The sequence below is a fragment of the Mya arenaria genome, chromosome 5, assembly GCF_026914265.1.
Source record: "Mya arenaria isolate MELC-2E11 chromosome 5, ASM2691426v1".
Classification (NCBI taxonomy): domain Eukaryota; kingdom Metazoa; phylum Mollusca; class Bivalvia; order Myida; family Myidae; genus Mya; species Mya arenaria.
The window spans coordinates 26,440,376-26,453,025 of NC_069126.1; the positions used below are offsets into that span (position 1 = coordinate 26,440,376).

General features: G+C 41.9%; 1 protein-coding gene across 7 annotated transcripts in view; it reads right to left on the reverse strand.

Annotated features, from left to right (window-relative positions):
- Positions 1 to 12,650, reverse strand: part of LOC128234614 (histone-lysine N-methyltransferase 2D-like) — a 258,013-nt gene that overhangs the window by 57,192 nt on the left and 188,171 nt on the right. For all 7 annotated transcript variants that reach the window (XM_052948961.1, XM_052948963.1, XM_052948960.1 and 4 more), the window contains 2 exons: positions 5,694 to 12,441; positions 5,312 to 5,427 (listed from right to left, as the gene is read on the reverse strand). In XM_052948961.1, coding sequence (XP_052804921.1) covers positions 5,312 to 5,427; positions 5,694 to 12,441 — 6,864 coding nt within the window. The remainder of the gene's footprint in view (positions 1 to 5,311; positions 5,428 to 5,693; positions 12,442 to 12,650) is intronic.

Genomic DNA, 12,650 nt, shown 5'->3' on the forward strand with positions numbered 1-12,650 from the left:
TAAATATTGCACCTGTGATGCTGTGTTAACTTGATAATCGATAATGATGATTGCTCTGTGGATTGACTGCCGCACGATAATCAAACTTGTGAAAAGAAAATTGATTGGAACATTCATTTGTTTGTTGTAGAAAATAAAGAACTAGAAACGGTTATTTAGTGATCATTTTGGAGGGTTGTTTTACTTCTATGATTGAATCAAATTAGAGCGGTGCGTTAATTAAACTATCAAACATACTTAACATGCATTAAATTACAGATAATCGGATAATTTGTTTGTTTGTTACTCAAATCAAGAACTTTAATTGGTGATAAAGTGGTCATTTTCGAGAGTTGTTTTATTTTAAGACTTGGAAAAAAAGATGATTATAAAAACGCAGAAATGTTTAATTATGTTCATCACTTTTGCATGTGCTTTAATCATGTCTCAACCTCCGTCTAAACGTCGAAGAATTGATGTAAAATAAATGTTATCTTTATGTGTTTTCATTTTATTCTAGCTTTCAACTTCCCTTTAAAGGTTAACTCAGTTAATATTTTGAGTAAACTTACTCCGTACATCAAATCCTCACTGAACTGGAATCCTCACTAAACCGAAAATTTTGCCCAGTCCGGACCTTGTCCGGTTTAGTGAGTTTCTACTTACAAACAATATCAGGACACTAGATGCTGTATTACTACATACAATATCAGGACACTAGATGCTGTATAACTACATACAATAACACCAGCTGCTGTAAAACTACATACAAAAGAATGACTTGATACATCCAATCGGTGATATTTGCTCTACAAAAGTTTAATATTATGTAATAATGTATAAGCCAATCACGCAGACTGTAGTCTTTACCAGGGCTTCTAAATGTTTGTAACCTAAATCGGTCTCTGGACCCGTCAAACACCCCCCCCCCCCTCCCGCTGTGATTGTAATTAACTGTGGCCAGCGGGAAGTGTTCAGACTACAAAAAGTGAAACAGTATTATGATTTATTTGCTTAATGCTACTACAGTGGGTGTACATTCAACTGATGATCTTGAATAATCATATATATCAAGATTTATAATCAGCGCTTCTAGCTATAAGTTTGATTTGACAACAAATTTTTCATTTTTCATTACAGTGTATCAAAATGAAGTAAGCGGCGCACACAGGTTTCCGACTCTGTAGTTAATCAAGCGTGTCGCTGTTGATATCCTTAAGGGCTAGGACTTATCATCTAGGACATAGCAGATTGCTAAATAGATGTGAAAATATGGACAGATTTTAAAACCTTATCAGGATAGCTGCAAGCACATAATTAACCCTTTAGCGCATGTATACGAGATAGGCCGACATACCTCATTAGCAGATGTAAACGCATCTGGCCGACCCTATACACTACTGGATGTAAACGCATCTCCCGCATATTTCAATAGGGTCATTTCAATACTTCAATATTGCATCTTTCTTTTTGTAAACAATATCGCGGATGTTTATAAAGCTGAAGATTAACCTTTTGTGTATTGATTTTCCCTCGAAAATGTCGTCTGCTAAAACTTGAAGGTCATTATTTATACTGCCAATCACAGGTGTGAGATCCTACTGTGACGTAATAAAACCTCAAGGAATGGCAGTACTGTACAGTATGGAATTTCCCCCAAAACATTGATGCGTAAATCAATGAAATAATTATGTCAGTTTAATTTACCATTGAAATCAATAAAGATAATAATTATTTGTAGATAATATTTTGTGTTACAAACAATGGAAACAATAAGTAGCTGAGAAAATGATGAGTAAATTTTCTGCTGAGCTAATCCATGGCCAGCATGGTTCCGGTCGTAAAATAGGTCAAGTAAACAACATTTGTGCATGCCTTTGATGATTTAGATCTTTTTATTCATTACTTGGAAAACCTTTATCAGCTTTCTTTTTGTAAAGAATTTTATGAGGGGGTAATAAAGTTAAACAGACACTCTGGACTGGATCTCTCAGCTGGATGACACCGGATATTCCTGCCACATTTCTGTGTATTATACACAAGAACATCAATTGTCGGCTTTTTAATCCAGATGTGTCTTTTTTATGATAGGGGTAATAAAATTTAGATGGATCCCAGCATATTATTACCCTTTGATTTAATGCAATTATGACATTTCAAAGAAATGTTACAATTCCATCTTGGAAATGCATTTACAGATGAAATAAAAGAATTTTATATTTCATCATTGACACCATTTATTAGATAAATTAATTACCTATAAAAAATGTATTCACATAAAAAATATTTGGAAACAATTATTTGGAGTAATATTGATTTTAAGGTCATACTGCTGTATTCATTTGCTCATTTTCGAATATCCTGAAAAGTACCTATACAGATAAGGACTGCTTATCAGTAAGATGGCTATTGACTGATAGGTGTAATCTGGCCACTTGTCTATGTGCTAAAGGGTTAAAACATAATTTGTTTAATTGTGTCTTCTGCGACCTACCAGTACACGTGCTTGGACAAATTGTAAGTGTCTGCTAATATTAACAGGTATCGAATGTTCAGCGTAGTGGAAAAAACAACTGGTGGCATTGGTCTGATGGTAACTAGGACACTTTTATTGGGGCTAATTTTGAATGTGTGAATGACACAGGAATGTTTGTGTATTACATTTTTTACTAACTTTTTGGACCGAAATTATAAAACAAGAGGCCCAAAAGGGCCTATGCTCTACTGGCTGGGTTTGTGTGGTCAACATCACTGTTTTCTTATGGATATCTGAATACTGTACAAGTTTCATCAAGATACACTCAAAACTGAAGACTGTATCATGTGCGCAAGCATTTTTTACACAATAGCATTTTTTTATACTATCAACGCCAATAATCTAATCATTTCAAGGTCCATAATCATGCATGCATGGGCAGATCTAGCTGGTTTTCGAAAGGAACCAAGCTCTAATGGCTTTCTACTGTACAAGTTTCATCGAAATACAGTCAAAACTGAAGGCTGTTTCGTGTTAACAAGGAATTGTTTACAGACACACGGACGCAAATACTACGTACACATTACCATCGCATAAGCTCTTCTGGCATTTGGCCAGTAGAGCTAAAAATGAGAAAATTTCGGACCGATTTTTTTGACACTTTGAAACTGAATTTGTCCAGACTGGCAAATTGCCTGTTTTTTAGAAGCCCTGGTCATTACCCTTTACTTCAAAGTAAGCACAGCAAAAAAACCTTGACTAGTGTCATGGCCAAGGTTAAGTTTGTGCCAACCAACACTGAAACTAAGGCTTCAACAATAACTCACCTTCTTTCCTTTCAAGATGAATATCAGACATACTATCAAGAGTAAACAAAACAGCAAAGACGAAGACAAAAATTTCAACCATTGAATACAAGAAAACCAATTATTTATCAAAATGGCTCAAATCAATGCAGTTCCAACCAAAACACATTATTTTCACTTCACCAAAGGTTAGTTTTATCATCAAAGCAAAAATCAAACATTCTTGTACACCATATAGCTTATAAAAGATTACCCATGAACTGAAGAATAAGTCCTGAAATGATATAGCCCCATCAGCTTCTATTCTCTTGGAGCATAGTGCAAGAAATCAATCATTACAAAAAGCGCATATTATCAAACAAGACGCCAATGCGGCAACGCCGCATTAAAGCCGGATTTTTATTTGGTGATGCAATTTTGCAAACCGAGGATTTGAGCTAGTGACCTAGTATTTTTAACCAAAAAGACCCATATTTATATTTATCGGAGATATCGTTCATACAAATAGCCTGATGAACAGAAATTATTCCATTTGTGTGAGGAAAAATGAACATTTTATAAATACATCAGCTTTTCCAATAACATATGTCCCAGAGACCTAAATTTTGACCCTAGATGACACACTTGATCATCTAAGATTTCATGTACACAAATATTTTTAAAGTCTGAAATTTCTGGCACAAATACTGTATGTATCCTAAAGCACAGTTCAAGTCACAAAAGGGCGTGTCTATTTAAACACAAAAGAAGGAAAATATTAAGATCCTGAAAATACAATCATTGACTGTGGTGCTGACAGGTCAATGGTGTGAGTGTGCCAGTGTAAAAGCATGTGTGTGCGTGTGTGTGTGTGTGTGTGTGTATGTATGTAAAGTAACCAAATGTCATGAAAATCGAAAAAAAAATCAATATCCTGCAGTAAAAAAGTGTAATTTATGCTTAAATTCTATTATACTTTAATGTGACAATGATATCCTGGAGAAAAAAAATGTAAAAGTTTCTTGAAAATCTATTATACTTTAATGTGACTAAAATATCCTGGAGAAAAAAAAATGTAAAAGTTTCATGACATCAGGAAAATATTTCCTAAGATTTGACCTAGTGACCTAGTTTTTTTTATCTGAGGTGACCCATATTCACAAATGTTTAAGACAACAAGTAGACAAATATTCTGACCAAGTTTCATAAAGATTTGACAAAAAATAATGAATTTTTATGGCTGAGGAATTCTTTCCCCTAAGATTTGACCTTGTGACCTAGATTTTGACCGGGGATGACCCATATTAAAAAACTTTCAAGATATTATGCAGACAAATATTCTGACCAAGTTTCATAAAAATTTGACAAAAAAAATTGAATTTATGACGTGGAATGATTTTCCTAAGATGTGACCTAGTGACCTAAAATTTGACCCGGGATGACCCATATTCATATATATTCAAGATAACGTGCCGACAAATAAGCTGACCAAGTTTAATTACCATTGGATAAAAACTCTTGATTTTATTACATAAAATGAAAACTTCTAACGCAGAATTGTTAACTCCCGCCCAGTTTTCGCCATTCTATAACCCGAATTTTTTTAATGAAAAATCTGGCTAACAAAGCACTTAAATTTCAATTTCTCACTATGGAAGTTAATTTGTATGAAGAAAATACATACTTTGAGGGTTTACAGGCTAAGATATTACAAACCAATTATAGTTTTCCTTGAAGCTACACTTTGTCAGATCAAGATGTAAGCACATGAAAGTAAAAAAATATTTTTTCATGATGTCGATAAAAATCCCTCATTTAAAATCATTACCTTTGGTACCACTTTACAAGAATGTTTTCAAAGCTGAGATCAAAGAATTGCCAATCAAATCACAGATAGTTTTAAACTGATCAACATGTGTTTGACGGGTGTAAAATGCAGAGAAGCTCGTTCATGGGAAATCAGGCAATAACCAATCTCACACAATGCACCTTTAACAGGTGCTTCTTTAAAGTCTTATTCTAGGCCATAACAGTAGTGCATGTCTTAATGTGAGAAGCAATGTTAGCTTACCTCTGAGTGTTCAGATGAGGGTGTGACCTTGCCAGAGATTGCAGCAGCCTTTGAATTCTTAGCGAGAAGTCTCTTCAAAAGGGCGTGGGCTGGGTCCATACTAAGCACCATTGGGTCTGTTAGGAACACAAATTAGCATTTGAGGAAAACTATTTATTTACATGCTTAAAGTTATCTTCAAATATTCTTAATTTAGTAATGTTTTTGTTCAGAAGTCTAAAAATACCTAACTGTAGACCATTTCTCATTTGTAAAAGCATACTTAATATCACAGGTAAAAAAATGAGTACAGTAAACATACTTCAATGTTTTGTTTTTTGAAACATTTTGAACTGAATGAAAAATATAACCATTTCACAAAGTAACAACTCAAAGCCAGTACCTGGTTGTTCTTGTTTTACAATGGTGATTTGGCTGGCCTGTGCGTTGCTTGCAGCCCGTGGGTCATGGGAATGGCTACCCGGTGGCCTCATAGCCCCACCCCCGGTCCCCTGGCCAGCTAACATTTGGTGCATTGTCTCTTGTTGTTCACCAACAGAGGACATGGGCTGAAAACCAGCAGGGGGAAACCTTAGCCCCATACCCTCACCATGTTGCCTTCGATCTTCTAGCCTCAACCGCTGGCTGTTGGGATCAAACTGCATTCTAGGGTCCATTTGCATTCTTGGATCAAATGGCATTCTATGGTTGCCTTGCATGCGCTGAAATTGTTGAAATGGTGGTCTTGAATGGAACTCACCTCCTGTGAAGCCTGGAGGGCTGGAGGCTATGGCTAATGCTGCTGATGTTGGAGTCATCATACCATGAGGAAATGAGGCTGCTGCTGATGCGGGGGGAATCATACCTGGAGGAAAAGAGACTGATGTGGGGGAAGGTGTAGATGGAACAGAGCTTGGGGATGGTGAAACACCTGGGTGTCGCTGGGTAGGTGAGGGCATCTCTGTGGATGTTTGTGTAGGTATGGCGTGTGGCAGTCCCGGTGGTCCCATCATCGACATGCCTGTGGTTGATGGTCCAAGCTGTTGCATGTGCATCTGTGGAGCACCAGGGTGGCCTGTGGGGGACATTTGGGATAAGGGTGGGTGGGAACCTATTTGTCGCATTCCAGGATGGCGCATTCCTGGATGCTGCATCATGTGATGCCGAGGTCCAATCTGGATTTCTGCCGACTCCTGTGGCTGGCCTGGAAATCCTCTTGGTCCCATCCCCATTATATGTCCCTGTGGAAACCTCAGTGGTACCATTGATGGATCACGCTCGTGTGGGTTGTACATTCCTCTTGGTGGTCTCTGGCTATACAACATCCCGACAAGATGGGGAGGCAAATTTCCAGGCAAAGGGTATCTGGGTTGGTTGACTGTTTGTTGTGATCGAGGTGGCCGAGGTCTAGATGGTTGGAGGGCACTGGCAGGAGGGCCATGAAATCTGTGTCCTCCAGGGGTTTGTAGGCTACCCAGAGCTTTGTGGATACCTGACTGGGCCTCCCCAACACAAACCTGTACAGCAGTCACTGGGGTACCAAGAAATTCCAAACTGTTCCCAGGTACTAACCCTGCCTCTGACATGGGCATGCTGGATGAGGGTGGGTGTCCATGAACTGGAGTCTGAGTTGATGCTGTGCTGCCAGCTACTGATGCATTTGGCTCTGTCTTAACAAATGTACTGGGAGGCAATGATACTTCCGCTGGAGCTGATGTCGGGGTGGAACTGAGTGCTGTGAATGAAACTGTTGAAACATTATGAACTATTGAAGCTACGGATGAAAATCCAGGCACTGTATTGGCAGTTGGTGCTGACAATGTTGGTTTGGTTGTTGGGTATGGTGGTTGGCCAGGTATTTCTTCTGCCAATCTCATCATTCCTGCTGCTGCAAAGGTAGCTGACACAGAGGGCAACTGCATATCATCACCTATGGAAGAGGTGACTTGTCCTACTGCATGATCTGGTGACTGACCCTGAATATGACTATGGGCGGGCGATGACCGCTGACTGTGGCTTCCTGCTGACAGGGCTGGAGACTGTCTCTGTACACTGGGAGGCCGTGAGACAGGGGTGGACCTATTGCTGTTGGGCTGTGTGGGTGGTGACCTGCCTACAGGACTTGGCATTGCAATGTTTGGTTTCACATCTACAGGTGTATGTGGACTGGATGGAAATGGTGGTGACTGTGAGACTGGCCCACCTACTGGTGTCCCTGGTGTAGCTGGCTTGGCCAGGTGGCTTTGAGTCTGACCAAGGTATTTACTTGTTGGGGGCATGTGTCCTGGCAGGGAGGTTGGAGACGGACCTTGAACTGAAGTGGGCAGTTGCATAGGTCCCATGCCTGATCCTGGTGAAGTAGCTGGCAGTGCCTGTCCTGGCATCGGAGAGAATGGAGGTCTAGCTTGTGGATGGTGCATCTGTTGTTGGTGTTGTGCACCTGGCTCAATATGGCCTGGGAATCTGGGTCTCTGGTGGTACATATTATGCCTGTAGCTCATCTGATGTCTAGCATCTGCCATGTAGTACTTCTGCTCTTGATTCATGCCTGGATGGACTGCCATAGCATACCTTGGGTCTTGAAGAATGTATCTTGGATCCTGTCCTTGAGAGGATGATGGCATAGGGTCCTTTTGATCAATTTCTGAGAACCCTTGCAATTGACTGTGTGGTAGTCTTATTTGCATAGGGTTTCTCAGCCTTTGGTCCATTCCTGGTCTGACCATCTCAGATACCATTCGTGGATTCTGCTGACTTCTTACAACCATTCTCAGGTCCTGACCTGGCATTCCCTGCATAAATTCTGGTCTCATAATTCTTTGAGGTCCACCCATCATCTGCTGCTGTGACTGAATCCCTCTACCATTATCAAATGCTTCCATATTAGGAATCCTCTGCATGCCAGTCATTGCACCTGAAACCATAGGCATGTGCTGTCCTGGAACCTGTGCTTGAGAAGTCTGTTGAGGCATTAACCCCTCTTGAGAAGGTTGGAAATTTCCAGCAATGGGAAAGCCTGGTCTTGGAGCAGATGGTCTCTGTAGCACTTTCCCAGGAACTGAGGGTAGGCTGTCATAATGTTGAGGCCTTGGTACTGTGGTGAGAGGCCCGACTAGTGAGACTGGTGCTGCAGTCTGACGAGTAGTAGGTTGGGTCATTGCCTGCTGTTGCAGTTCTTGTTTAGGCAGTGGCTCCAAAGATGATACTGCAGTAACTGCTGTTGCCAGCTGACCAGCTGTTATAGGCATGGATGATGTAGGAGCAAGTAAGGTATTTGTTGGTGCCTGTGTTTTGACCATGGCATCTGATTTTGCTTGTGCTTCAACTGTCTCTGGCATATTTGTCTGTGGTATTGTTGGTTGTTGAGAATGAGTACTACCTTTAGATTCCCCTGTATTTTTGGCAGATAAAAAATTATTATCAGCTTGTTCACTCTCTAATTTATGCAACTGACTATAAAAATCATCTGGTAGATGTCCTTTCTCTTGCACTTGTTCTGTTGACTTTTCTTCGATTGGTGGAGTACCAACAGAAGCTTTTGATTCCACTTGTGCAGAATATGAGCCAGCAATATATTCACACTGTGTTGCTGTATTTCTTGCAGGTAAAGAATCTAAACAAGATACAACTGAGGGTTGCGGTACTTCGCTATTGGTGACTTCCACATTTGTCTTTGGCTTAAGATCAACATCCATTGGCTCTTGTTCCGGACATGGTTCAACTTTTGAATCTTGATCTTGAAGCCATTGTTTAGATTCATAGGCATTCTGTGAAGTGCTTGTACTGGAGAAGGCACTTTTTTCCCCAGTCTGTATCAATGCCACTGTACCTCCTGGACTTCTAGGCTGAATGTCCACACTAGCACTTTCTCTTGCCTGCGAGGGTATTGGGGCAGGAATATCAGGAGGAGGTTGGGTTATGTACGGGTGGTCAACCTGGACCGCTATCTGCTGGGGTGACATTAAAGCCTGCTGACTGCCTGCAAATGCAGTTGTAACAACTGTAAGGCTTTCTGAATAACGTTGTGATTGAGAAATATTGACCTGATTAACCTGAGATTCATTTTGTGAGTTAGTTTGTTCTGGTGGTGGAGTGCCACAGTTATTTCCATCTGTACAAGTGTCAGAAAAAGTCCCACTGTTTTCCTGTGGAGGTGGTGTGCCACAGTGAATTCCATCTGAACAACTCCCACTGTTTTTCTGTGGAGGTGGGGTGCCACAGTGTATCCCATCTGAACAAGTGTCCCTGTTTTCCTGTGGAGGTGGTGTGCCACAGTGAATTCCATCTGAACAAGTCTTCCTGTTTTCCTTTGGAGGCGGTGTGCCACAATGGAATCCATCTGAAGAAGTTTCCTTGTTTTCCTGTGGAGGCGGTGTGCCACAATGAATTCCATCTGAACAAGTTCCAATGTTTTCCTGTGGAGGCGGTGTGCCACAGTGTATCCCATCTGAACAAATTCCAGCACTTTCCTGTGGAGGCGGTGTGCCACAATGAAATCCATCTGAACAAGTTCCAGTGTTTTCCTGTTGAGGCGGTGTGCCACAATGAATTCCATCTGAACAAGTTCCAATGTTTTCCTGAGGAGGCGGTGTGCCACAATGAATTCCATCTGAACAAGTTCCACTGGCTTCCTGTGAAGGCGGTGTGCCACAATGAATTCCATCTGAACAAGTTCCAGTGTTTTCCTGTGGAGGCGGTGTGCCACAGTGAATTCCATCTGAACAATATCCAGTGTTTTCCTGTTGAGGCGGCGTGCCACAGTGGTTTCTGTCTGAACAAGTTCCAGTGTTTTCCTGTGGAGGTGGTGTGCCACAGTGAATTCCATCTGAACAAGTTCCAATGTTTTCCTGTGGAGGCGGTGTGCCACAGTGAATTCCATCTGAACAAGTTCCAATGTTTTCCTGTGGAGGCGGTGTGCCACAATGAATTCCATCTGAACAAGTTCCACTGGTTTCCTGTGGAGGTGGTGTGCCACAGTGAATTCCATCTGAACAAGTTCCAATGTTTTCCTCTGGAGGTGGTGTGCCACAATGAATTCCATCTGAACAAGTTCCACTGGTTTCCTGTGGAGGCGGTGTGCCACAGTGATTTCTGTCTGAACAAGTGTCCCTGTTTTCCTGTGGAGGTGGTGTGCCACAGTGAATTCCATCTGAACATGTTACAGTGTTTTCCTGTGGAGGTGGTGTGCCACAGTGAATTCCATCTGAACAAGTTCCAGTGTTTTCCTGTGGAGATGGCGTGCCACAGTGAATTCCATCTGAACAGGTTCCAATGTTTTCCTGTGGAGGTGGCGTGCCACAGTGAATTCCATCTGAACAGGTTCCAATGTTTTCCTGTGGAGGTGGCGTGCCACAGTGAATTCCATCTGAACAAGTTTCAGTGTTTTCCTGTGGAGGTGGTGTGCCACAGTGAATTCCATCTGAACAAGTTCCAGTGTTTTCCTGTGGAGGTGGTGTGCCACAGTGAATTCCATCTGAACAAGTTCCAATGTTTTCCTGTGGAGGCGGTGTGCCACAGTGAATTCCATCTGAACAAGTTCCAATGTTTTCCTGTGGAGGTGGTGTGCCACAGTGAATTCCATCTGAACAAGTTCCAGTGTTTTCCTGTGGAGGTGGAGTACCACAATGAATCCTGTCCGAAAAATTCCCATTGTTTTCCTGTGGAGGTGGCGTGCCAAAGTGAATATCATCTGTGCATGTTTCCCCTTTATCTTTGTGTGGAGGTGGTGTGCCACAGTGTTTCCCATCTGTGCATTCGTTGCTTTGGTTGTCATCATCTTTATTACAAATTACCATTTCAGGGACTTGACTAGAATCTGGGTTAGCTTGACTTGACAGGTCTCTGTCAGAATGAGATTCATCATTTATTAAAGACTCTGAAGTTTCCTTTGAAACAGTTGACTGATCAAAACTGTCCATTGTTTGGTCGGATGGAACATTGAGTCCAGCAATAATGTGACTAGGTACAGGCAGTGTCACAGGTGACACTCTCTGTGGCTGCAATATTTCGGTGGCAGCAGTTGAAACAGATGGTTGCAATGATGGAGTTATTATATAGCTAGATGCACAGGTTTGTGCACTAATAGTGGATAATGGACTACCAGACCCAGCAGCTGAAGTTATTGCAGCTGAGGTACATTGATGTTGAACCTGAGAACTAGAATGAGGTGGGTTAACAGAGGGACCTGGCACTGACAGCCCTGGAGTTGCTGCTATATTTGGTGTACTCAACCTTGGAGATTTTCTTGCTGAAATGGAATTGCCCTCAGCTCCAGGAGCAATCCAGTGTGGCATAGGTGGGGGCTGCCTTATTTGTTCAAATCTTTGGAAGCCAGGTGGCAGTTGTGAGGTATCACCTCTCTGAAGCATATGCCTGAACTGTTGAGGTAGGGATGCTGTGGGGTGGCCTTGTTGGAAGCTTGGGTAGGGGCCTCTATGGCCCTGAAACGCAGGGTGGATCTGTTGAGGCATTAGACCACCTTCATGTCCAGACATTCCAGTTCTGTGTCCTGGAACTATGCTTGGTTTGCTCTGCATGGGATGTGCTGTCTGGGGTGTTGCTTGACCAATTGGCTGTCGAACTGGGTGACCAGGTGCCATATGTGGGAACATAGCCTGGCCTGGTATTCTGGCACTAAGGTTAGGAAGTCCTGGTCGAACTAGCATCTGTCCAGCTGGAACTGAACTTGGTTTTTCCCCTAATATAACTGAATCTGGATGACTGATGGACTGATCTTCTATTTTGCTAATATTTTGTTTGCTTGGTCCCTGCGATTCTTGCACATTTGTTAAAAGGGAAGCAGTGGCTGGCTGCTGGTTGCTGGGTGACTGTAATGATGTGCTAGGTTGGGATCCACCACAGGGAGTAGGGCTGGAAGATATAGGCCCAGCAACTGTTATCTCCCCTAAGCCGGTAGTTGGCAGACTTACTAGCCCCATTCCTGGTGAAGGCACCCTGGAACTGCTGGTTTGCTGGTTAGGAGTGACTCTACCCTGTGATCCTGGGGTCATTCTTCCCTGAGATCCTGGTGTTGTCCTTCCTGCTGACCCAGGGGTTAACCGTCCCTGCTGTACGGGTGTCAAACGACCTTGAACTCCAGGAGTTACCCTTCCCTGCTGACCAGGGGTTATCCTCCCTTGAACTGGGGGAGTCTGTAAACAACAGTTATATTCTATAAAGATTAAGAAAGAATTGCGCTAAACAAGAGGGCCAAGATGGCCCTATATTGCTCACCTGAGTAAAACTTTATGCTATAGACTTGTTGATAATTAAAGGGCAATAACAGGGATTTGGCTTCTCTGATGTATTATGCCCATTCACATTCTCACCAAATGTTGTGATGATTGGACAAATGCTTAAA